The 27,911-nt window shown below is 26.6% G+C and overlaps 1 protein-coding gene across 1 annotated transcript; it reads right to left on the reverse strand.

Annotated features, from left to right (window-relative positions):
- LOC135930522 (huntingtin-interacting protein 1-like) lies at positions 1 to 27,911 on the reverse strand. Its single transcript, XM_065467324.1, has 17 exons — positions 27,805 to 27,911; positions 18,429 to 18,492; positions 16,444 to 16,589; positions 16,032 to 16,169; positions 15,500 to 15,660; positions 14,777 to 14,892; positions 14,460 to 14,517; positions 12,994 to 13,069; positions 12,083 to 12,493; positions 9,716 to 9,980; positions 9,302 to 9,390; positions 8,153 to 8,273; positions 7,248 to 7,546; positions 6,316 to 6,990; positions 4,566 to 4,720; positions 400 to 703; positions 1 to 211 (listed from the first exon to the last, which is right to left on the reverse strand). The coding sequence occupies exons 1-17, from the start codon at positions 27,850 to 27,852 to the stop codon at positions 116 to 118; spliced, it is 3,222 nt and encodes a 1,073-aa protein (XP_065323396.1). The 5' UTR covers positions 27,853 to 27,911; the 3' UTR covers positions 1 to 115.

The following is a 27,911-nucleotide window of genomic DNA, read 5'->3' on the forward strand; positions in this document are numbered from 1 at the left end:
AATAATATTCTGTGATATTGAGTATTAAATAATAAAATTTTTATATTAAAATATATGGAATTATAAATAATACATTCTTTAACATGATTATAATATATATATAAATATTTAGAAATTAATAAGTTTCTGGAAGGTGGTAATTTCTTTTCCTTAAAATCAACAGTTTTGAACGTTCTTTTTCAATTTGACTTTCAAGTTCAAGAACCTTGATCTTTTTAATAGAATTAAATATGGTTAATTTTTTTAATTTAATTTATTCTACAATAAAAATATTAACAAATTATTTAAAATGCATTCAATTGGGCATTTTAATATACAATGGAAATTAAATATATCAATTAATTTAAATACTGATTTAATTAAGCAAGTATATGATTGAAAAACATAAAAGATTATTACTTGGCTTTCCATCTCCAATAATTTGGCTTGATGGATGCTGAGATTTGTTAGATTAACCTCCAAACTCTCTTGGAAAATAATGATATACATAGTTTTTGAGGCTTTCAGAACCTCGTGAACTTTATCACCAACAGATTTGGAAACTTCACATAATTCCTTAACTAAATCTTCATTTTTTGTCCCTTTGCTAGATTTAACCTTTGCTGACCATGTTAATTGGGCTAGGTTTTTTGTCATTTCTTTAGCGATTGTCATGATTTGTTCATATTTAACTGATTTAAGTTGTAGTTTATTTACATTTTCCCTGTTAATATATATAATATAGTATATAATTTAAATTAGTAAAAATATCTCATATTTTACTATATATAATTCCTATTTTATTGGTACAAGTTATAATTAATTTATAAAAGTTAGAAAATCAGGAAAGCCCAAATTCTTAAATAAATAATCTGTGGATTATAAAATATTTATTCATCATGCTATACATATTTTCAACAAATTAGAAGGATCTAGGCGAGACCTCCAAAATCCAATTTATTAAATGAATAGGATATACAATGTCAAATATAATTATTACTTTAAGGTTATTTTGATGCTACTAGAGTATAATGTAAACTATTTTCTTTTTTTTCCAATTTCTAATTTTTTAAAATTTATATTTATCTTTTTGATTTTTTTATGAACATCTCATATTTTTATGTAACTTATTTGATTTTATTCAATTTATATATTTTTTTATTAGAGCTGTGCCGATCCACATATTTTTCACCATATTGCTTCATACCGATTTTTCATCAACCCCCTTTGATCCAAATTTTATTAAGAAATCAATATTTTTTATGAAAAAAATCGAATTATGAATATAATTTTTTTTATTTCTACAATTAAGACTATAATTAAAAAAATATATATTTAATTAATAATATATCCATTTTATGTTGGTATGAATTATAAATGTAATATTTAATATATAAAATTATAATTTATTAGATTTTTTTAAAATAAATATGAGAGCCAGCCTATCGATTTTGGTTGTAAAATATTTCCATAATTCAGATATCATATTTTAAAAATTAAAGTAAAAATAAAAAAATTGGCGTTATTTAAAAAGATTTAAAATAATTAAAATTTTGGTTAAAATACTATAAATCTATTTTAAAAAAGAAATAAAATTTAAAATTTTTTTTAGAAAATATTATAATAATGTAAAATAAATATACATAACAAAAAAAAGTAAAAAGATCGGATCGGGTTTTTACAAGTATCGGCCCGATCCGATATTTTCGGAAAACGCTAAATATCGGTACCGATCTGATTCGATATTTAATATCGGCACAGCCCTATTTTTTATAACCTTTTTTATCAACACGTTTGGGTTTTTACATGAAAAATAAGGAGAATTAAATCATTTTTAAATAAGATCTGGCACTAGAATTGAGCGGGTAAATAAAACTTTCTTTTGGATCTAGTTTGGTACAAAAAAGGATAAAATATCTCTTAATTTTTACTTCAAAAATTAACAAAATAAAATAACTCACAAATGAAACTAAATATAATATAGATGATGATATTACCATTATCAATTTTGGAAACATGTAGCATACATCCGCTAGAGTTCTGCAAAATTTAAGGATAACAGATTTTTGATCAAATTTTATTTAAAAATGCCAAAATCTATCTTTTATAATTTCATGCATAAAATCTTTCAAGATGAAATCAAAAATTAAAAAAAAATTTCAATTATTTTATTCCAACTTTAAAAAGATTTTATTTTAAACTGAAAAAAAGTTTTATTTTATATAAAAACTAATCCATGTTAAAGAAAGAGTAAGATCTTAAATAAGGTAAATATTTAAAGAACATTTAAAAAAAAAAAAGGTAATTGATGTAATTTGTATTTAAATATAAAATAAGAATTCTTGCTGTAATGAAACCAAAGATTATTTCCTTTTAATATTTTTTAAAGAAAAATAGTACATTTGAAAGCATGAGGAAATAAAATAAGCATAATTTGTAATTTTTTTAAATAAAAACTTGCACCGAACAACCAACTTTTTGAAAAATTCGTGCCAGACAGGTCTGTGCAGGGTTTTACAATGCATTCTATTAATGAAGGCCTATGCTCTGGCCCTATTGGTCTTAAACCGAGACTAGATCGTTTGGTAAACCGGTATTTTATGTTTTATTAAATATTTGTGTATATTTTATTTTATATTACTTTTCTAGAGGGGTTACTTTAGTTTTTGTGTGATTTTTTTAAAAATTTAGTTCTTTTTTATAATATATTATGAGAACGAAAAGTTTGCAAAAAAACAATTTACCTTAAAATTATTTGTATTATTAATTATATTATACATATATGATTAGATATTGTTAACATTAAATACTTTTATATTTAATAAAATGTTAAAATAAAAATTATATTAGATAAAAACAAAAATATTTTAAAAATAACATAAAAAATTAAAAGACAAGTCGTTTTATATAGGCCCGTCTAGACCTGACTTTTATTTGAGGGTCCGGTCCACGTGTATTGGTCTGGTTTAAAGACCGGATCATGGCCTTCACTAGATTCTATCCAGAATTTGAAATTCAAACAAATCCTTTTACAGAATCATAATCTTCTTAGTCTAGATTATAAGATATGCAGTATTTACATTTCAATTTTAACCAATAGCGAGTGATCGAAACCAAAAAAATGCTAATTAAACTTAAAAATTAATATTTTTCCATCAAATTACGAATTGATATTTTTTTGATATGGCAGTTGATTTTCGGGATGGAAAGTTTCCATTGAGAGGACTTCCGCATGGAATTAGGAAATAATGGGAAAATTAATTTATCTATGAATTATTTATTAAATATGTTGAACGCTAGGTTAGCATTTAAAATGGCAAAAAAGCAAATATGAAGAACCCTAATGGAAATGTGATTTAAATTTTAATTATACTTAGGGTTTAATAAGTGTTTAAAAGCCAGAAAATATTTCATCTATTAGTGTACTTGATAATTCCATCCCAAATATGCTTTACACCAAAATCATGAGGCTTTATATTATAATTAGTTAATAAATTTGATCAAAAAAAACATTCAAGAATGGCAAATTACTTCTTAATGAAAAAAAATCTAATTTGAGGAAAATTGTACAGTCAAATAAAATATATTTGTTAGGCTCAGGAAACAAAAAGTATGCCTCCTTATAGTAATCCTTTAATGCAACATAAAACTTAATATAATAAAAAATCTGTTTGATACTAAAATCATGAAATGGTAATTATTTTTAAATATACCTGGGCCCGGCATAAGAATTATTTTTAAAAAATATCCCGGACGGTTGCCAAAAATTAAAATAGGGCCGGGTCGAATTTAATCTTTTGCATAAATATTTAGTAGAATGGATAATGTGGTTTGTCAACACCTAGGCATCCATTTTAAAAAGCAAATAGTTCTAAACATATTTAGAATTATATTTGGCTAAATATTACATTTTAACTACATTTAACATCTGTTGCCAGAGTTCATTATCTTTGTGATCACTGGAATCCCTTTTTTGATCGTCGAGATTATTTTAAAAATTTTGGTTCATTGTTAACAACATTTAAAATATTATTAAATAATTACGCAAAATTTGATACCAGACGACACTATTTATTAACAATTTATTATCTAGGAAATGAGACGATAAAATATGTGAGTAAAGTATTAGCTTATCAAAAATATAACACTTGTTTCTATTTTTTTTTAAAGAATTTCATAAGGTTTAAATTTTTCCGATAGAACTGTTATCAGGAATTGAAACCTTTTTTTAAATTTACCGGGTATAGGTTGTGATTTTGAAAAGGGTTCGGTTCGGGTTTGGTAGAAACAGGCTAGAATTTTGAATAAATAAAAAAGCAGCAACTTCATATCTACTTATAACAAAAAATAATATTTTACTTTTTATGGTCATATTCAGTTTTGATATTAAACTGATTTTTTTTTACTATATTAAATTTTATGTCACATTAAAAGATTATGAGCTAAAAAATTAAAATCATGGTTATAGCCTTATTATTTTTCGCACGTTACATATAATATATATACTATTCTATTTTGATTAGAACATTGTGAGATCTAGCCAGAATCCTAAGTTTGGAATGTCTAAAATTTTGTAAATTTCTTACACCAATAAGATAGCATTGAGCCCAACAATTTTAGCGGCGGATATAAAACCTTCACTCCATTTATCTCCTTTGCAGTAATAAATCTGTTGAGAGTCTGGGTATTGACATACTTCTTTTTGTAGAAAAACAGCCTTTTCTATCAATAATTTAACCGCCTTTTAATTCAATATAAAAAAAATCTTTTTTTTATAACGATATTAAAGGTATATTTTTTTTAGAAAGGATTTTGAATTTAGGAGAATTTTAATTAATAATAGCTTTATTTTTTATAACAAAACAATAAAACTTTTTGTCAAAATAACTTCATAATTTGAAGTAATAAATATAAAGATAAAAAAATCAGAGATGTGAACCCTCCTTCTAAAAAAATGGGTTCGGGTTTAGGTTCAGTGAAAAATCTATGAACCCGGTTAGGGTTCAGGGTTCGGAACCAGAAAAATAATGACTTATATAAATTAGTTAAAATAACAGAAACATCATTTTTTTTAAATTTATTTTAATTAGTATTGCCATAAAATAATTTATCAACAGAATTATAATATATTCGTGATTTTGTACTTCTCTTTGCCTTACAATCAATTTAATAATCCATAAACAACAATACTCTAAAATAGATATTATTATATATTATCCTCATTTATAAAAAAACTTTTAAAATCTGCTTTGCTTGGTAAAATTTAAAAATTTTTACGAAAAACGACCCACTCTTTAAATTTAACAAAAATGATCAAAAAATGTTTTTTTTTAAATTAATATAAACAATTATTTTAAATATGAACTCTTTTTAAATAGGAAATCTTTTATAAATGAAAATCGTAAATTACATGTTTTTTATTTATTATTTTTAACATATAATTTATAAATAAATATAATGAAAAATTTTTTAAAAATAAAAAAAAATTTATTTTTTAAAAAGTTGGGCCCTGAACTCTAAATTTAAAAAAAATGGTTCGGGTTTGGGTTCAGCGAAATATCGAGGGTTCGGGTTTTCATCCCTGAAAAAAATCCTTATATTATGTAGAATCCAAATTCGATTAAATTTTCTTTATTTACCAAAGGCTAAATTTTATGATAAAAAAATATAAGAATCATTCGATTTTGCGCTACAACAGAAATAATCACTCGATTAAAAATAATTTTAAACAACATTTAGTTGGCTGAGTATTATAGTGTTCAATTTATTTGCCTAATATTTTTAAAAAAGATTCGGGCCGGGTCGGGTCAGACCTTGGAATTTTTTTAAAATATATCTAAATTTATCAATTTTATATTGAATTTTTTAAAACTAAACGACATATAACATATGTTTTTTATTTTGAGTAATTATAAAAATTAATTTATATAATTAAATGAATTCGGGCAGGGCCGGGTCGGTTAATTTTTTAAAAAAATCGGGTTCGGGCCGGAAAAAATTTTTTAGAAAAATTTCGGGTTCGGGCTTGAAAAATTAGGCCCGATGCAGATCACTAATTTACACCCTCAGATGATAGCACTTGAGATAAGGTTCTCAAGATCCCACAAATAATATTTTATGGTGGTGGCTCTGCTATACCTAAATATAAAAATTAATATTTTATGACTTTTTTGAACGGTTAAAAAAAATTAGCGATAATCAGAGCGGGACATTTTTTTAAAATTGTTAACGGAACAAAAATGGAGTATTCTGAGTCCTTGGTAAAAAGTAGTGGGAGGGGGTAATAATAGAAATAATATAATTTTAATATTTAAAAAAAATTGTCCATTTTTTTACCATCATTAGTTCATTGCACACTTCAAGCAATAGTTTATCTTCGGATTTATAAGTAGGAAGAGTAACCAGAACAGATATACTCTTCTCAAGCTGAAGTCTAGAAGAATCGATGTCTTCAAATATCTCCCAAATTTCTTTATCGCATTGTGCTAATTCTTCGTTTAGATTATCATTATTAAATGGCTGTATCAAGGAAGGAGTGATGGATGAATTTATAAGTAACAATAATTCATTAGCCAGGTATTTGAGGAATGTGTTCCACTGAGTCGTTATTCTAAGGATGAAGTTTTCGGGATGTATCTCATTTGTCGTATCAAAATTGTTGAGGTAAATATTGCACAACTCATTAGTCTCCGTAGTAGTGTTGTATGTTTTGTCGCTAAAAAATTTGCAAGTAGTAATAAGGCTTCGGTGCAAATTATCTATGAGTTTCAAGATTGAGGATGGGAATGTTATATTTTTCGCTATTTTATCAACAGAGAAACCGTTTGAAAGTTTATTGGATTCTTTAAAATTAGAACTGGAGGCATGAGCAAGCAAAATAGGAATATCAGTTTCTACAGGTTCTAAGCCTAGCATTTCAAAATCGTTATCAATATTCTCTTCCGCCTTGCCTTTTCCAGAGCTTGAGGATGAAATTTGATCTTGGTATAGATTCGATGCTGTACCTCTGGTCTAATTTTTTGAAAACAATAATTTATTTAATTCAAAAGTTAATTAATAATTTTTTTCTCAAATGCAAGAACAATTACTATATACAATAATTATATATATAATATAATATAATCTATTAAAGTATAATATAGTTTTAAAAATTGTTAAATTCAATGATTTTATTTGAAATTCAATTTTCCTTACTCTGATCATTCCTTGTTCACTATAAATTATATAACTTATAATATAAAATTAAACAATAATACTCGATAACTTACACTTTCGCAAACTCGCATGAGCCCTCCAAAAAATTTGCACAGGACTACCAAATAGTCAGTAAGGTTACCCTTACCAGAGTACTCTAAATCAGACTTTTTTTCATCTTGATGGATGGGTATCAAAGATTTCAGAATTTGACTTATAAAGGTACCACTCTGAGTCAAATATTCGATGGAATCATGTTGGACCGATGCTTGGCTTGAATTTGCATCATTATAGAAGTAAGGAACGAGTGTGGATGAATGGATGCTCAAAGTATCGTTCATTATGGTATCGCGAAAATTTTGGACAAAAATGGCTAGAGTAGATTATTTTTTTGAAGAAAATATTAGGGTAATGTATTATAAAACATGGTTTTTTTAAAAAACTGAATTAAAATTTATTACTAGATACTGAAATCTAGCTAACCACTCTATTAGTGAGGTAACAGACAGAAAAATATAGACTGGACCAGTAAACATAAACATATATTTTTAAATTATAAAAACGAATCGACACCGAATATTAGTATTGTTAAACATCCTTTTCCCCCGTCAGTAATATCTTCTGAGCGTTTCTTGAAAATTTTATTTTACCGGAAGTGTATTCCAGCATATCAACATTATTCATAATTTGTGAGTCATTTATATATAAAAAACCATGAAAAAATTAAATAAAATTAAGTTTGATGGCAAAAAAATTATCTAGAAATCTAGAAACATTTCAGGTAAAATGGATTTTTTTTCTTCAAAATTTTAATAAATGTCCTCATATCGAAAGCTATGCTTAATAAAATAAAAATAATTGGATTTGGAGAATAAAATAGGCCATTTAAATGAAGAAAATAAATTTATTATAATATCAAATAAAAATGCCTCTTTAAAAAAAACGAAATAATTTAAAAATTATCAGTGAACACGGCAACCTAGTATCTTGAGCGCCAACTCGAGGGATAGATTTTGGTCTATGGTTGATGTGTTGGGTATATTTGAGAATTCTTGATTATTTTCGGCCTGAGATTCCTTGTCCAATTTCGTTATTTTGGACTATTATATTTTTCAGTTGTAATTTTTTAAAAAAATATTAATTTATTTATACACTAGGCGTATTATTTATTAAAAATATCTGAACCGATTAAATTACCATAAATATAAAATTAAATTATAAATCTGGGGGAATTGACTCTTCTAATAGTGTATAATGAAATTTGTTATAATTATTTATTTAAAGCGATTGATCAAAGGCAATTTTTTTTCTAAACAGATCTGAAATTAAATTCGATGGCTTGTCTGAGTGCCAATACATGCCCATCCAAGCCATCTTAAAAAGGTTGTTACAACTTATGCATAGATTGGAAATCTAGTTTTATACCATATGTACATATATAAAATGTCGATTCGGTTGGAAAGGGCAAGCTTTAATTTTCATCAAATAAAGTAAAAGATTAAAATTTTATTCTAAGCTCAAATCTTTGGCATTCAAAAAAGGTTTTACCGTTATTGTTTGAAAAAAGATAATAGACAAATCCTATAAAATTAATAAGCTAAAGAAATATATTTAGAATAAAATAGCGGTGGGGAGGGGATTATTAAAAATTACTAAAAAGCGATTTTAAAAAATACATGGGATTCCACAGGTTATAACCTAGTGCCTTTTCTTTGTACGCATAAATGTGTATTCAACAGAGCCAAGGGTAATATCCTTTTAAACTTTACTTATCAGTAGTATTCTCTAATAGAGATCAACCCGACCTGTGAAGAATTTTAAAAAGGGTTTTCAGCCCGACAATAATATATTACTGAGATTGCTAGGGCCGCATTTTGTTGACCCGACTTTTAATTATTTTGTAAAATGTAAATCCAAAATTAGCATTGTTCTGGATTTAAAAATTTGTAACCTAGTCCAAAAAAAATATCACACAATATTTTGGTGTTTCAGGAACACGCAAATCCGTATTTTCTATCATGTGTATGACATCTTATCAATTTTTAAAGTGTTAAAACAAACATCATGGGATTATAAACTATTATAATAAATAAAAAAATATATAACATAATTGAGAAAAAGAAAATACCATCTTTATCAATTGAAAGTGGGAACTTCTTAAATTCTCGTACATGTGTTTCAGAGTTTCGTAACGTGTTTTGAAGTTTTCGAGACTAACTTTAATAACATAAAATTATTTTTTTTAAATAATATATTTATAAAAAAATATCCTAAGTAATTGGTGTGCATAAGTAAAATTAATTTAATATTAAATTCCGTATTGCAAATGAATTCACGGAATTCGCCCCCCCCCCCTTCATTTTTTAAAAAAAATTATTTTTAGACTGATTATCCATTCTAAATGATCCTTTATCATAGCTTTTGGGTGTAAATATGTTTTAAGATTTTAATTAGTTAGCATAGGGGACTATGAAAAGCGGAAGGGATTTGTTAAATTAATTGTTTAATAAAATTCACTATACTATATATATTCTTTTCCAACTTCTTAATTTTTCTTCCTCCTCACTGGGCTTGCAAATCAGATCCTGGGTATCGGTGTAATTATCGACCCTATCACTGTCTTTTGAATTATCTCGGTCATCGATATAAATTTCGGTATTGCTCGATTTATCTTCTTTGGAAAGATGTTGCGTCGTTCGAAAAGATGGGTTTTGGGCGTTGAACTTAGAAGAGGAGGAAGGCGTGTGACCATTATGAAAATATGGGGTTAAATCTATTTCCTCTTCCGTTTCTTCGACGTCAGATACCTTTTTTGAGTCATTTTGAAAGATTGAAATTTAAAACAGTTATAAATATCGAGTATATATGTATTTATAATCTTTAAAGACAATGTGAAGTGATTACCATATGCAATTTTTATTTATCTTAAAATTTTTATTTGATTTTAGATATTTTATCTTTACTATGGCAAATTTTCTATTGGTGGATGTGAGTAGAGATAAAGTCAGTATTTTTGAATATATTTTTTTGTTTGTGATATGGCAAGTGTGTCAATATTATTGTTTTTGGGGAGAGTAGTAGTGCGAGTATAATCCGAGTGATTTACTTATAGCTCAAAATTTAATAAATTAAAGGTTGCCCCTCTCAACAGATTTCTTGTTATTTTTGCAATTGAAATTTTATGGAAATACCTTGGCATCTAAGCACCATTCATAAAATCATAAGATCCGTCCAAAATTCCCTTTATTTTTAAAATTTAATCTCCACATCAACAAATACGAATTACAATATAGTTTTTGGGCATGATATCATCCATAAATTGCTTTAATAGCTTCATATAATATTAGAGCCTGCCCCCTTAGTAACCACTCTCAGGTTGCTGACACTGTTCATAGTTTCCACATTTGATTAAGTCAAAAAATTTAGCTCAAAAAATCAAATCGCTAACATCTGAACCGAGGGAATTCCTATTCCTCAGACAGAACATACAAACCAATAATTTCAAATTTAGCTATTGATCACTCAACTATGTTTTTCTTAAAATTAATTGTTTTTTAAAGTTTATATTATTTTATTTTTTATATTTTTATAGATATTATATATAATAATTTTAACAAATAATTTAATCAAAAAATAAATAAGTTAAAGGAAAATTTAATAATTTTAACTTATCGAATGCATCATTTTTAATATTTTTCCCAGTTTCAACAGAGGTTGCAAAAATATGTATTACCCTTATAGCGAATTTGCACTAACTCTTTTCAATGGGAGAGATTGTTGGTGATATTCAATTTACTTAAAGTAACACATTATTTTGCTAAAACCTCATACGTGCCACTAATGATATTAAATCTTTTTGTTTTAATTATTTCGGCTAATTTTCCTAAACTAGTGAAGCAGAGCCAATTTTTAAAAAACGGCTAGCTCAATATTTTAGCCAGAAAAATATCTTAGCCTGAAGATTTTGCTCATAGATGTTTATAAAAATCGGCTCAATTAGAGCGATTTTGATATATAGCCATAAGTTAAAAAAATTACTTTTGGCTTCAATATTTTATTCCTTTTTTGGGGGATATTATTTTTCTCTAGACATGCCTCTATTATTAGAACATTCCTTAAGACTTCATAGTTTTATAAATAGTGAAAAATTCCCGTTATAATTTAATCAGTTGAAATAATAATATGAATGACTAATGATACTAAGAGAAACAAAGTATAGGAGGGTAAAGGCGTCCTCGTTAGGGCTAATTTGCTATTTATGGAAGTTAACTTGAAGACACCTCTTAAAGTCACCCACACACAAAAAAAATTGAGATCTTAGTGGAACGATGTTGGGCATCTAAATCAACACTAGCTCATAGGTAATCAGTCATAAGAAAGTAGTTGAAATTATCTATGCTATGTTTGATGTTTTTTTATTATAGGAGGAGCTAGACAATGAATAGAAAAATATGTTAATAGATATCCCCATAATTTGATGTATGTCATTAAAACCATTGTTAACATCTGAGAATATGAGAAAATTTAATAGCAGGTAAGATGTTTTGTGATAGGACCTTTTCCCAGTTTAAAAAGTTATCATTTATCATGGTAAATATGGTTTTTTGATGAAATTATGAGACATGAAAGGATCTTCCTGGGAAAGAGTCAAGAGAGCCATAATGATAAAAAATAACGGGCAAAGGCTTTGAAGGCCATAAGATGCCAGCAGGTGATAAAAAGAAAATTAATTGATTGTGCTAAAATTTTATTATATTTCAATTTAAATAGGTTGCAAATTTAAATACGAATATTAAACGTTAGAATGGTAACTTTAATACACAATGTGATCCTCGAACTAGAAATAAATCAATGTTCACAGATGATATTTAAAAAAAAACAGTCAATAAAAAACGACTGTATTATAAACCTTTTTGACTTCTACAAGACCAGGACTCTGGATTCTTTTATCAACTTTTGAGAATTCGCTTTTCACGTTGCCTTCTTCACTTTCCGGTTTAAGTTGCATATTCTCTGCCAGTATTTGAGCCAACATATCTATGCTACTGTTTTCCTTACTTTTACCAAGCGAAGAAGAATCCGAAGTATCATCAATGAGATTTATGAGCCTAGCGTAATCGGGTTGGATCGAGGGGATAGAAGGATGTCTCTGGGCTATGAACTTGGTTTGTTGGTAAAGGCTTTTTCTATCGTCAGTATCAGGCTGGCGCGATGATGTAGTGAGTGATGAATTAAAGGGTGAATTTTCTTGATCATCAGTTGATTTAAATTGAGTTTTTCTTAATCTAACTGGAGTGTGTTTGACGAAATTTGGTGAATGCTTCAAAAAAAATGGGTAAAAGATAGTTTATGATAAAAAGGACAAACACGTGAATTGTAAATAGGAGAAAAAGAAATGATATATTTTGGAAATTTTTAATGATGAATACACGAGTTTGGGATTGAAAACATAAAATTTTAAGTTTTTGCCTTAATAAAAAAAATTTGATTTGAAAAATTATTATTAATTATCTATAATATAAATTTAATACATTCTTATTTATAATTTTATTTTAAAATTAAACTTTTGACGGCCCGGGGTAATCCGCTCCCTTTCCAAATAACCTAAACCATATAAAATCAAAACTACCAAAAAAAAATATTTATTTTCCTGACAATTATTGGCATAAATTAAAGTTTCATTCTTTAATAAAAAAAAAATAAAATATTTTATATAATAATAAATACTGAAATCGAACCTTAAATCATATATAAATTTTAGAAAATCAGAACAACAAAAGTTTAATTATAAAAAGGTTATTATAATGTATACGGACTCACCTCGGATAATTGTGGGATAGCGACCAAATTTTTGAGATATTGAAGTCGTAGGGCCTCTTCGAAAAACTTCTTCAAACTAAAAAAAAGAAGAGGAGGATAATGTTCATGAAATGTAAAACTGGGTTTAATGATGGATGGAGATAATTTGCATTATAATTATTTTTTTATATTCTTTCAATCTATTAAGCAAGAGAATATTTAGTAATAGAAAAAAATATTAAAATTTTAATATAATTGGGGAAAAAAAAGTAGGTGAAGGTGGTTGGGATAGAAGGCAGAGGAGCAGAAGGATCAAAGAGCTCACCGCCAGATTATTAAATATATCATCTATCAAAAATAATTATGGTTCGATCCCCTTATTATAATAAAAAAAACTAGCAGACAGCCCGTCGATGGATGAATCAGAAATTTCATCTTTATTATATGATAGGCGCATCGGAAATTTGCTTTTTAGAATATGTTATGTATTTATTATGATTATTGGATGGGAAAAGGGACTCCTTTAGTCTCTTAAATTTGCCAAGAGTAAATTGTTTTACTTAACTTCCACCAGACAGCGGTATATATCCGATTAGGATATTATAATCTAGACACTAATTCATAAATTTTTAAAAAAAATAAAAATACAATAAGAAATAAAAATAATTATTTTTCTAGCTATTTATATTTCATTCACAATAATTTAAAACAAAATAACATTTATTTATTAATAATTATGTATTCTAAAAATATTATCGATTTTTTCTTTTACATAACAAATTTAAAAAAATTATACATCTTTTCTACTTTTCGTCATTACTTACGACAGTAAAAATTAGAAATTACCTTTTTTAATAATTCCGAAATTTTCCAGCTCCCGCGTAAATACGGATACAAAAGAATTATAAACAGGTCGGAGGGTAAGTTAAAAAAAGGAAGGATATAAGGGTAACCTGCGATATAAATATCAAAGACAAATTTAGTTGTCCATGAGTAAAACACTGAGGTGGGAAGAAACAATATAAAATGATAAATTAGGATATGAAATAATTAAAACAAATATACCTTAATGCCCCTTTAACATAATTAATCAGTTTAAAATAAAATTAATATTTGATTATTAAATTGCGTTACATTTATTTTTTTTCTCGCTAATCTCTATAATAAATTAAAATAAATATTCTAAAAAAAAATTAAAAACATGATTGAATAAATGTTATTATTATATATAAAATAAATAAGGTGCTTATGGATGACGCATAAACATCATAGATATTAATTATTACAAAATTATATAGATATTAAATTTATATATAGGAAATATTAACGATTATAAATAATTCAACAAAATTGAATTAATAAAGTAAGCTATTAATTGGTTAAGTTTTTTTAACAAAAATTTTAAAAAAATAAATAGACTAAAACTTCAAGTATTATATAATTCAAAATATACAATGCATTATAAGGTAATGAAATCAAGAACTCACTATTTAAACATTTCCAAAAACCTTTGCCTGTGTCCAATCAAAAAGTCCTGATCGAGATCTAAAGGTTTAAATAATTATTTTTAAAAAATATAATTATAAATTTATTGTCTAATATCGGTAATAAAAAATTATAATTTTCATTTTAAGCAAGTTATATACTTCAATATATTCTGCAAAAAAACTGAATAAAGAATGTCCTACATATTATCGTTTTAAAAATGGATGCACGTTTCTTTAAATTTAATAGTATTCTTTTTGAGAAAGTATCAAAAATTATTAATCATAAAAATATAGTATAAATGTGTGAAATAATAAACTTGCGTGCAATCTCAGCATAATGTTGACTATATGATCGTAGAGTAAAACGGCTTCTTGTATGCAGGGTATCAACGGTTGAACTCTGCACTGACCATTCAAAGTCAATGAATTTAAGCTAATAAACATCGAATAAATTTAGAGTTTTGCTTAAAATAAATTTGAAATTGAATCATTTACAAATGTAAGCGTGACAAAATGTCGGAGGTTAAAAAAAGATAATCAGCCAAAAGAGAAAAAAAATACGATGAGACTGGGAAACTAGGATTTCAGGTCTCTGCAGTATTTGTCAAAGGATAACTGAATTTTCTTCGACCAAACTTCCAACATGTTATTAATTTTTCAAGACTCAAAATTAGAATTCTTTATTAAAATTTATAAAATATATCGCAGTTCATAATGATTTCATATCAACAATCGGAAATGACTCCTGACATTTATTCTCCCATCAATATAATTATAATATACTCGGCCCGTGCCATTATTTTTTTTAAAAAAATTTGTATTAAAATTCGAAAATTCCAAGATCCAATCATTTTCTCATCGTTTCACATGGACTTTTATTTTTATATTTTAAAGTTTTTTTGATAGTTTCAAAATTTTATTAAAATAATTTTATAGCGTGTTCTTATCCTGACTTTGACATTTTGTTCATTCCTCAGATATTTTAACATGGAGCATTCTTTTATGTTTATGACTTTAAATGAAGATTTTAATTTGAATACTTGTTGAGTTCGAGGGAGCGAAATATGCAAGCCTGTAGCTTGATTATGTCCTCAAGATAATCTAGCAGCTCCGTGGATAATTGGAAATAAGCATCGTCGTTTGTGTAGTATTTGTCCAGCTCTCTTTGTTCAATCATAAGCGTATTCGGAAAATGGGGGTTCTATATAAAAGGGTGAATGTAAAAGATTGATTTGGTTGAAAGTGAATTAAAGCTCAGTGCAGCCAGGCTTGTGGGCAAAATTTTTAAATAGTCTTTTAGATTAGATATCCTTGTGTGCTGCCAAGTATCTAACAACCGATTCAATTAAATATTTATTTTAGGAAGTTTTAACTAATTTTATGACTCAATTTTACTTTTTAGGCAGATTTGAGTTTATCGCTCATTTATAATAATTCGCAAGCCCCGAGCAAAGTTTAGAATCTTATTTATGGGAAAAACAATCATTTACCATTATAATTAACTAATATAGGTATTATGATTAATAGGAGGGAGGGAGGGAGGTGGGTAATTAATATATCAGTGTTTATTACTTTGTAATGGAAATCTAATTTGTTGGAGACTAGATTACAAAAGTTTTTTATTAGGGGACTAAAATCGTCTTTCAAATGGCCCCAGAGTTTTCCCAAATCCTTGATACGGGTTTTGTATTTGAGCGATATCGTGAGAGTCTAAAAATATTTTTTTAGTAAAGTATAACTATTTAATTATTTATGTTATTTAAAAAGTGGTTTTGGCGGATCCCCAAATAAAGCTGCTTATATTTATATTTTATCGCACACGTTGTCCCAATGTTTAACAAAATTTTAACTTAAATCGTCCAATCAAAAATAGTGCTAGCTCATTGATATCTTTATGCCCATTTTGAAGACTTGAAATAACTTGTCTAACTCCGGCCCCCATCCCCAGAGTTCATCATAATTTAAAAAATAATAAAAATTATACATTATGATGGCCATCTCTCATAAGCTTGTACAGGATGTAGCAAAACTTCCAGCATACGATCTGATTCCCTTGTAGGGGCATATTTTCCATGACAACGTTCCAAAACACTTCGCAACCTATACCCACGAACGAGCCTATAATTATGGCTGAGCAAAAATTTTTAAATAAAAAATTAATAATTAAAAATATCCTGATAATAGGGATTATAATCAAATTTAAGCAGAATACGCTTTTCAAAATTTTATAAACCAGAAGATTTTTTTGGAATCTGAACTAAAAATTCCGTTTCCGGTACTGAATATTATTTTTTTTTTTAAATAATTCGTTCAGGTTTATACCTATGACAAACACTTAAATACAAATCATTAAGACATTTTATAGGGTTTGGGGGAAATTAAGAATACTCCACTAATTATGCGGCAGAAACCTTTAAAATTTAGACCAGTCCCGAAATTAATGCTGTTAAACTGCTCGATTTAAGATTTTAGCCGAATTAATACTATACGATACGCAAAGCCTCGAGAATGTTTATAGATGTCCAAACCTTTCAGCCATCTATGAGCAAAATCTCTAGGCTTTGCGTTTATTAGTTAATATATTGTAGTCGTTTTCAAAAAATGAAGCTGTTTAATAACACTACATGGAACTTGTTGCGCAAGATGAGATAATTTTTAAAAAAAATTAAAAAGCGAGAGGGGAGAGGGGGGGATGTGGTCTGAAATTTTTAAAACAAATTTAAATTGTATATCAATAAACCAATTGAAAAATAAAATAATTGGATTATTTAACATTCCCTCTACTATTCACATCAGAGACCTGCAAGCCGGTTACACGGGCTGTAAAAATTTTTTATTTAAAATACCCGGGCTGGGTTTAAAATTTTTTTTTTAAAAAAAAACACGAATATAAGAAAATAATTTCCCGAAAAAAAAATCCCCATTTTTTAAGATATTAAAAATTAATAAAATAGGAGAAAAAATTCCTTATAAATATATCCATGTGAGAAAATCAATTCCGGAGAATTATTTTCTAAAAATTGTTATTGGGGATTTTTTTCCGGGGAATTATTCCGCTTATCAAATATATTTTAAAAAAATCCGGGCTAGGCCGAAATTTTTTTTCAAAAATAAATCCTGACCGGGCCGTGCAAATGGTACCTCTGCAGGTCTGATTCACATTCAAAATTTCTTATAAAATAATGCCAAAATTATTTTAACAAAATGTTTAGGAATTCTGGGTAATAAAATGGTTCAAAATTATAAAAATCCTTATAGAACCAAAAAAAAGTTTAATTCGATATACATCTTAAAATTTCATTCTTCCAGGCCTCTAATATGTAAGGGATGGGATGTGTACTAATTTGAGAATGATTTTAAAAATATTATTATATTAATAATCGCTCAACGCAAGGAACGTTCAACTGAAGGATTTTTTTTTAACTGAATGAAATATATATTAAAATTAAACAAGTATCTGAAAAGTATGGAGTAGGATGGATTAAAGGTTAGAAACCTATAAGGTTAGAGTTATTTGAAGGTTTGAGAGATATGGGTTAGGGTTTAGATTAGTTTTTAATAAATTTTAATCATTTTTATTAATAACAACTTGTCAACAAACAAAACAGGTCATGTTATTATATATAAACGAAAGAATTTTTTAATAAATCAGATGTTGTAACGGCAATTCCTTTGAGTTAACCCATAATCTATTATATTAACCAAATAACATGATTGGCATAAGGTTATTATGTTATATACTTATAATATTGATTTATTATAAGGTAAGTATGTAGCTAAGTGGGGAAAAAAATCGATACACTTGGTATGCTAAAAAATGGAATATTTTTTAAAACGTGATTTATCAAGGCTTTTCCTAATTTATCTACTCTTCCTTTATTTCTTAATCTCTTATCCACATCCACCCTTTTTTAGTCATTCGCTCGTTATTTCAAATCATATTTATAAGTAAGAAAGATATATACTTACATCGAACATGTTTTTCCTTGACTGGTGTTTCCTGTAAGTTCATAGCCTTGAAGATGCTATTGATCTAAAAAAAATATATTTATTAATTATATTAGGAGTTAGCCAAATCCCGAGGTTCCAAAAATATTGGTATCAGAATCTCCTTTTAAAAACAAGATAATTCTTTCTAAAATATTCAGAATTTTAAACTCAGGGTCATCCGCGTATTAAATCTCAAGTAGTGGGGGGGGGGGAAGTAGGAATTTTTCGCAATTATGAGCGTTAATTATAGGCCAACAGTGTAGTTAAAACTAAAAGTATGGATGCACCCTGGGTTTTCATTTTATAAATTAGTCAGGGGAGACTTCGATGTTATTGGCCTGAGGGAGGGGATCTATAGGGATGTGCTAAATCTGGTTCTCGTGGGATTCATTCAAAAAATACGAATCGAATAGCGATTATTAGTGTTCGTAGGAATAATAAAATTAACTATGCGAATTCAACTAATTTGTTAGTTTTTTAAAAAAAATATATTATAAAATTATTTATAAGAAAATATATTGACAAAACTTTTTTTTAAATTATTGCACTGTTATCTTATTTAGCTTGTAGATTCTGAATAATAAAATGGAGTATTAGCCATTAGGAATAACCTGAGTTGAGCTGATTCAAATATTATATGAAAATATTCAAACTATTTTTGGGTTATATTTCTGAAAATTTATATGATGCGCAAGCAATTCAGTGTTATGGAAATTTTTAATATGATTTTAAAAAAAAAATTATTCAATTTTATTGGTAGGTAATTTATTTAAAACAGGATACATTCGTTTTATTCAAGTAAATTTACTATTCGTTTCTATTCGAAACAAAATTTAATATTCAATTTATTTTTAAATAGGCCCTAGTTTTTACAAAAAGTATATATCAAATTTAATGTTAAATATATGTTCAAAATTTTATGATGATTTCATTTAGAAAAATTTATTTAGTGTTTGAATGTTATCTTTCATCACTTTTAATCAGGATTAGGATCTAAAACTAGAAATCTTGGAATCGAGCCAAATTAGACCCCCGTTTAAAAAATTTCCAGGAACCTGATCCATCTTATTTTAAAGAATAATTATTAGAATCCTTTTTTAAAAGTCCAAGTTTTAAACTCTGGTTATATACCTGGCGCTAGTTTTTAAAAATATACAAATCTCTTTTTACGGTTAAAGAGAATTTTTGGTTAATCCAATGATATAATATTCTATTCCATTCTCGGCTGCTTAACCAACTTAGTGACAGTGACTCATTGATAAATCAATTAGCTAACATTTTTTATGGCATGGAACCTCTACTATGAAGCTCAACTAAAGGAATGTTCAATGGAAGGCGATTCTTTTAATCGGATAAAATATATTTAAAATTAAACAAGTATCTGAAGAAGGATTATAATTAAAGGTTAGAGATATGGGCTAAGGTTAATTAAAGGTATTAGAGAAATGGGTTAGGATTATATTATAAAATAGATCAGCTGTTGTAGCGGTAATTTCTTTGAGTTGGCCCATAGTTACTAACGACGTGCGTACTCAAATAGACAAGTCGCACCCGTATTAATGTGTAATATATAAGTTGTCAAACAAGAATATTAGAATTAATAATTTCAATCGTAATAAAATGGGTGCGAAGAGATGGAAAAAAAATGTTGTTTTAAAAAGACAATATATATTTTTTTTAAATATATAAAAGCATTGACCTATTAATTAATTAAACGTGTATATCTTTTTTTAAATGCGAAAGTTATGTTAAAATGTTAATTTAAGTATTTTTTTAAAAAAATATAAACGATAAGAAAAAGTTGACATATTGAACAATAATTTAAAGTTTGTGAATCAAAAATTTTTTTAAATTTGGGTGTTATTTCTCCTCAAACCATGTGCTTGCTTCCGATCTAATATATGTATCATTAGTATCCCGAGCAAAGAATAAGAAATAACTAGGAAAAAAAGTGATACAAAAATTTGGCCTCGCCGGAAATGGAACCAGCAACTCCTCGTTTTAATTACACTTACCACTTATCCATATGTTTATTAATTTAAAAAAACGATTCAATTTAATATTTATTTAAAACCTATTAATTTAAACGATAAATGATTTTTATTAATACCGAGTCCAAAATATCAAAAAATTTTACGATTTCATTAAATTTTAAAATTTCGAATTGAAATTTTTAAAAAAGATTTTGGACATAATCTAAAATGAGTTTTTATTTTATAGTTTAAAGCTTGAAATAACATTACTGGTTTTTTAATGTTGTAACTTGTAAGTACATAAATAATTTCACTTTTTTTTTTGAACGTGACTTTCATACTGCAAATTAGTTTAATTTTTCAACAATAAAAAAAACAATTTAAATCTAATGTTAAATAATGATATATTTGAATCAAGATTAGATTATGTTAATGTCACGTCACAAAAATAATGTCACTCTAAATTCTGGGGATACTGTGCAACAACTAACAAAAAGCTGCCGCATGGGTCACCAAGAAACATTAAGTCCAATCTAGTGAAGATCAAGGATCCGGTTTTTAACCACTCCATATCGGGAGGGGGGATGGGAGGAATCTCGGCATGATCAGCTAGTGGGAGACCATTTTTGTTTCCCACATGAACAATTTACGCAAAAATTTTATGAAATCTTCAGTTATTTTTAAAAAAAAAATAAGCAATTGCATATTGAATAAAAAAAATTATATAGGAAATCAAAATGGGGAGTCAACAGCTGATTTGTATTCAACGAAACTTTAAAACGCTACGTTAAATATTATATGTCATTTCTAGAATGATGATGATCATTTTGGTTTCAGGCCCTAGGGTACAAAGAAATGGGTAATAATATTCTTGAGAATTTGACCGTGGTCACCCCGAAATTCATAAAGAGAATATTTAACCAAAAAAATATTTTTTATTTTAATTTTGGATTTTTGTAAATAAGATTAATAATAAAATAAAAAATTTGAATAGATAAAAGTAGTCCCGATTTCGATAGCGTGCTATGTGACACATTAAAAAATTAAAAATTTTTTGTAACAATAATTTCAACATTTTTGTAAAAATAATCAATATACAATAATGGTATAGGAGGAACTAGGAAAGAAGTCGGGGGAGTTAAGAAAGGTGGATTATTTATAATTTTTTTAAAAAAAGTTATAACAAAATGATATGAATGGATTCGGAGAGAAAAATTAACAATTATTCTTTTCATGTTTAAATAAATAATAAACTTTAATTTTTTTTAGCTCAATGAGACATGATGATAAGTAATTTAACGATTCGGGGAATAAAATAATATATCTACTTTGTCAGTGTCAGCCAAAAGTAAGATTAATGGTTTTTAATATTATAAATGATACTTTTAAAAAAAGATATCAATTTACAGTTACTTATAAAACTACTATTTGGGATATGTTAATTTTTTGGCACATGAGGTATTTTATTACCCAATTATAGTTAGCAATAGATATCTATTGTGATTTTAAAAAAAGATTCACAACATGCTTCCTGATATAAATATCAACTTTTGTCAATTGTCGATGAAGGTATTCACGAATAAATAGGAGTGCCAGGTATATAACGAGTTTTCGATTATTATAAAAAATGGCTCAAAGCTAATTTAAATTTTTTTGTATTCGTTTATTTTCCTTGCGCTAAATCTTTTTTTTAATAAAAAAATAAATAATTATCTGATGATCATTTAATATTGTATGATTTGCCAACTTTCTACTATTTTTGTATGATTTAACTTGCTTCATATAATGTTCATTCGTCTGGGCTTTAAATAGGCATTAATTAAGCCATAAATATTGGCATAGATATTTTAGAATGGTTAAAGTTGTTTGCCAACTTTATGAAGATCGGCTAATGAGAATTTTTTTTAGAATTTGGCTTAGATTTATTTTTAGAGTATTCTATATTAAATTAACCAGTATTCATAAAAAAATTCTGATTCAAAGATTTGCAAAGCCCGGCCCGTTAAGATTTTTTGCGCAAGTCTTACCAGGCCCGATCTTTATTTAAATATTTATCCGGCCTATCATAATTTTTTCTTGCGAAAAGCCCTGATCAGACGGCTTAATTTTTTTAGACGAACTTTCCGACCCGCTATCAAATTTTTTCCAAATGTCAATTAATGCTCTTACCATAAATTCATAGTTAGCGCGAATTCACGGCGAAGTATACAAAATATGATATAAATATAAAAATTTACATTAATCTTTGTATACTTTGCCGCGATAGCTCTAACTGTGAATGCACTGATACATACCTATATTTTATGGCTATCTATTTCTATAACAAACATTTTATGAATCAATTGCGTTTCGATCTCTGTATTGTGTGTATTTGTAATTGGATCATGAACTTTTTGTGAATTCAATATTTTTTTATAAATTTAGTATTTTAGTTAAGATAGCTTTTAAAATTATAAAAAAATAAGCATATTGTATTTATTTAAAATCAAATAGTATTAATCAAAATAAATTTATTAGCTCTAAATTTAAAAAAAAAAATTTTTAAATTGATTTTCGATGTCTGGTCCTGATATTTTATGTATGGATTACCCGGACTGACCTAGCCCGTTTTCCCCCTCGGTCCGTTATGGCTTTCGGACGGGCCTTGCACGATCTCTAATCTGATTACAAAATTCTCAATTTTTTAAATTTTACCATTATAAATAATATATCAGAATTAATATTGTTCAGTAAAGTGTCAGTTAATTAATTTACCAGTAAAATAATGATTACTTTACCAATCAGTCAAACAAATAAAAATTAATTTAATTCTAACCATCTCACTTCATTTTCATATATAGACAAACCCTAAGAGCCAGTCGCGGCTCATTAAATATTCAGATAAATTATATACATTAATATTGTTACATTAGGTTTTTGCGAAAGGTAAAATATTAAATAAAATTGGTATGGACGCGCCTATAAGGTTTTCGCGATATTATAATTGGACAATTTCTCTCTCTCCAATCATTTTTTAGGCGGCTGAAAAAAATGGTCATTTCGATATCGGTAATCTTTTTTTGAAAACATAGCCTAACTTTTTAAGAAAGCAGAAATAAATTAAATGGCACCTTAATATTTATAGGAATCTTCTTCGGCGTCTATTAACAGGAATTCGTTATTTAAAAATAGAGCTCAACCATTAAAAAAGCACGGAAATAAATAAACCGCGCCTCAATGCTTAGCGGATCTATTTCGTCAAGCGTCTGTAAATTGACAGGAAATAGCTAAATAAATAGCCATTACTATATTCTTTTCTTCGTATAATAATTTTAATATTTCTTTGTTCTTCTTAAGGTTAAAGAATATTTCAATAAACATGGCCTTCGATTGTCCAAGAATCTGACCTAGCTGATTACTATTAAAACGAGTTCACGTAAAAATAAAGACCAAAAATAATGACAACCTACTTGGAGCCTGCAATGAGATCAAAAATGCTAAATACAAAAAAGGGGGAATGCAATGCAATATTTCTTTTATATTCACGAAAATAATGAATTAATAGATGTTAGGGAAGGTTATACTTATATCATAATTGAATTTTTAACAAAAAAGTAACTAAAAAATAGAAAATATTTTTTTCCCACCGAATATTTTTAATTTAGAATTTTGCGCTTTCGAAATGAAAGAGGTTAAATTATTGATATTACATTTTTTAAAAAAAGTACTAACATTATGACAATACCTAATATGAATCTACTTGGGGCAGAGGGCTGAAAAACCAGAGGCATTCACAAAGAAGATCTTGACAATTTAATTGGTTACCGTTTTAAATCGTTAAAAACAAAAAATGGGAATTTTGCTTATTCTTAAAAAATGGCTAAAAATAGATAAAAAAATCATTAAGATTCTCAAAAATTTCAATTTGGGAACATTTTGGGAATCTAGATTATATATCTTCCATTTTTAGCGATTTTTTTAAAAACTATTTAAATACAAGGGTTTATTTCCCTAGCATCTCCAATAATATTTCTATTACTTTTAAAATTTTCTAGGAGATATAAGAGAATTTTTATTAGTTAGAACCGATTTCATTTAAACTTTATTTGTATTTCATAATTTTTTATTTTATTTTATTATTTATTTTATATCAAATATTTAGTATTATTTTAAAATCTTGATATTTGTATTACCTAATCATGTTTGCAAAAAAATGTCTAAATATTATAAAAATAAAAATTGCACAGGGTAAAAAAAATGATATGTACATTGTTAAAAAAAATGTACTGGTTAAAAAGATAAGAATATGTCTTATTTTCTCAACAGGCGCCTTTAGCAATTTTTCATAATGTTTATATAGTTGAGAGTGAAATTTTGGTATTATATCTAATAATAAACTGTCATTATTTCTTGATAGCAAAATGACCTATTAGTAGATTTAATGATAGAAAGGATGGCTTAAATAGGGAAGTATATCTGGTGTAATGTGCGACAAGAAGATGCCAATATGGTTGAAAAGCAAAGCTTACAAATCCATCGTAAGACCGGTGTTACTCTATGGAAGTGAAACATGGGCATTAAACGCTACGAAAGAAAAGAAGTTATTACAAGCCACGGAGATGAGAATGATAGGGTGGAGCTTGGGGTATACTAAACTCGACCATATGAAGAATGACTGTCTCAGAGCAAATGGGTATTCAACCTATGGCGGACTTGATAATCGAAAATCGGTTAAGGTGGTATGGTCATATACTAAGAAGGGAGACGAATGATGTAAATCGAAAAGTATTGGGCATGGAGGTGCCGGGAAAGAGAGGAAGAGGACGACCTCGTGTTACGTGGAAAGGTCAAGTAGATAAAGTTATAACTAAGAAGATAAATCCGGACATGGCCCTTACTCGATCAAGATGGAAGAAACTTATCAAAACAAACACGACTGTGGGACCATATGCATGATAAAGAAGAAGATAATCTTGAAAACAATTTGATGGATAAATAAAATCTAAATATTGTACTAAAATTGAGTTCATAACCACCTACCATTAAATTTTTAAAAAATAATCTCTTTATACTAATTAACCATATCTTGGGCCCTCGGCAAATCATTCATATGGGACTACATGTGTGTGTCATCATTCCCTTCAAACATAAATTTTAATTTAATAACACAGGCTGAAATTAAAAAGATAAACTTAAAAACTTCTTATTCACTCCAGTAGTGACTTCTACTAATGGGCATTTTTCGTCTTCAACATTTTTGTTTTTAAAAAATCTTGGCAATAAATACGACTTTTCACAAATGAACCAAGAGAATTCCTTTTTATTCGACAAAAAATTCAAATAGAAATTTTTAGACACAATTATGGTTCCTTTTTGTGGACTCAATTATAGAATTTTATTTTTAATTATATATTTATAAATTATAATATTTTTAATTAGGTTTTATGTATATTAAATAAAATTGTAATACATAAAAAATAAATTATAATACTATTGGTTATACATTAATTTCTCTAGTTTTTTGTAAAAATTAATGAAAGATGTAATATTGATTTTTTACATATTAAAAAGTTGATTCTTGTCTTAAAAAAGTACAAATACTCTATAAGGTTTTTGAATAATAATATTCAATTTATTACTTATATTTTTGGATGAATCAAATAAATGTTCAGATATTTGTGTAAAATTGCAAAATATTTTTAACCTTATTTAACCCTTTCAGGTTGGATAATATGAATTGGAAACCACTTACAAAATATTAAGTTAAAACTTAATGAGATTATATTTTGTAACCACCAAAATATTAAAATTAAAAATATTTTGAAACAACCCCATTTATTGCACAAGTCATATAGTATTTATATTTGAAACAGGAGTTAATAAAATATGATATTTATTATTTTGATGATAACAGATTTAATAAGATGTAGGTGCAATCAATGCAATTTCACCTTTCATCATATCTTATTTACAATTTTTTATGACTCCTATATGGTTGAGGGAGGTTTTAAGTATATTTTATTATATAAATAAAAATAAAACTATTACTATTACTACAACAAAATCAAAAATATTATAGGCAGTATTTTTATAAGCTGGAAGCGTTAAAGCTGAATTATGTTCAGATTTATCATTTCATAAATGAGCAAATTATTTTTATGAGGAAAATTTATAAAAATAAAACTTTTCAGTAGAAAAATAAAATGATATATAAATAAAATAAAATTTAAAAAATATATCCTTTAAATATGCATCATATAAACAGTTTTGGATTAGGTTTCCTGACTTGTTATTGATAATAGGCATAGTCAGGAATTTGCTGGGGAAGGTGACCACTATTATATTTGTTTCTATAAATTTTATTAAAAGTCTTAACATTCACACATTGCTGGCCTTAGGCTATGTTATATTTTTGGGATTTTCATTTTTAATAAAAATATATTTTTCCTTAAAATTTTGTATTAGTCATTATTTTAAAAATATATCACCTTTTACTTTTTCTTTCAGATTCTTATTTAGGGATATAAGGGTGTAGGGGTCTGTAGATGGATTTTTCTATAATATTTACTCAGGTTAGACATGTGGTATGGAGAGGGTTATTTCCCTTCCCTTCCCAATTGATTAAGTAAATGTCACTATTAATAACTTAACCTATTCAATAAATAAATACATTATTAATTTGCTGATACTAGTGTTGTTAAACAGTTAGATTTTTAAAAATGGCTGTCAAAATTTTAACCAAAAGATATTATAGAAACCTGGAAATTTTGTTCATAGATGGCAGAAAGGTTTAGATATCTATCAGAAAATCTCAAGGCTTACATAATATCATTTTGGCTAAGATCTTAATTTAAAATTTGCTAAACCGAATCATTTAAAAACATTAACTGATACCTATCAGTGCAATAAAATCATAATAAATTATTTATATTTTCAAAAGCAATGAAAAGAATCATTTATAATTTTAATAATAAAATGGTTTATATTAACTACATTTGGAAGCATACCACAAAAATAATATCTTTTTCTCAAAATATTATTGTGGGCCCTTCTTATTTGTGATCCCTGTATCTGTAAAAAAATTAGCCTAACTAAAGTGGGTTCCTTTTAATTATATTTACCACCAAATTAATAAGTCATTTTTAAAATGAATCTTGAAAAAAAAAAAAATATATAAAATGGCTATTCTTAAAAATTCTAAAATATATTTAGATAAATTTAAAATAATTTGAATTAAATTTGCGCGATTAATCTTACATAACAATTTAACAAAATTATATTTTAATGTCTAATATAAAAATATAATCAACATCAACATAAGTAAATATGATTTTTTTTTTCAAGTGAGAAAAATTAATAATTTTAACACTAATTTATATTAAATTTATTAGTTATTTTTATACTTGAGAATCTAAGAATTCTTTTTGTTTGGTTATCTTAATACCATTCATTTCAATTTTTCATTTTTCATTTATTATTAAATAAACTATTATAAAAATGTTTGACAGAC

This window comes from Gordionus sp. m RMFG-2023, chromosome 5 (genome assembly GCF_954871325.1).
Source record: "Gordionus sp. m RMFG-2023 chromosome 5, tfGorSpeb1-WG-v2, whole genome shotgun sequence".
NCBI lineage: Eukaryota > Metazoa > Nematomorpha > Gordioida > Chordodea > Parachordodidae > Gordionus > Gordionus sp. m RMFG-2023.

Excerpts from the sequence above, each read along its gene's own strand:
- LOC135930522 (XM_065467324.1), bottom strand. The coding sequence starts at position 27,852 with ATGAATGGTATTAAGATAACCAAACAAAAAGAATTCTTAGATTCTCAA. Across the intron at positions 13,070-14,459 it reads TTTTTGGAAATGTTTAAATA|TTTGAAGAAGTTTTTCGAAG; the intron begins GTGAGTTCTTGA and ends TCTTTTTTTTAG. Across the intron at positions 6,991-7,247 it reads TCATGCGAGTTTGCGAAAGT|ACCAGAGGTACAGCATCGAA; the intron begins GTAAGTTATCGA and ends TCAAAAAATTAG.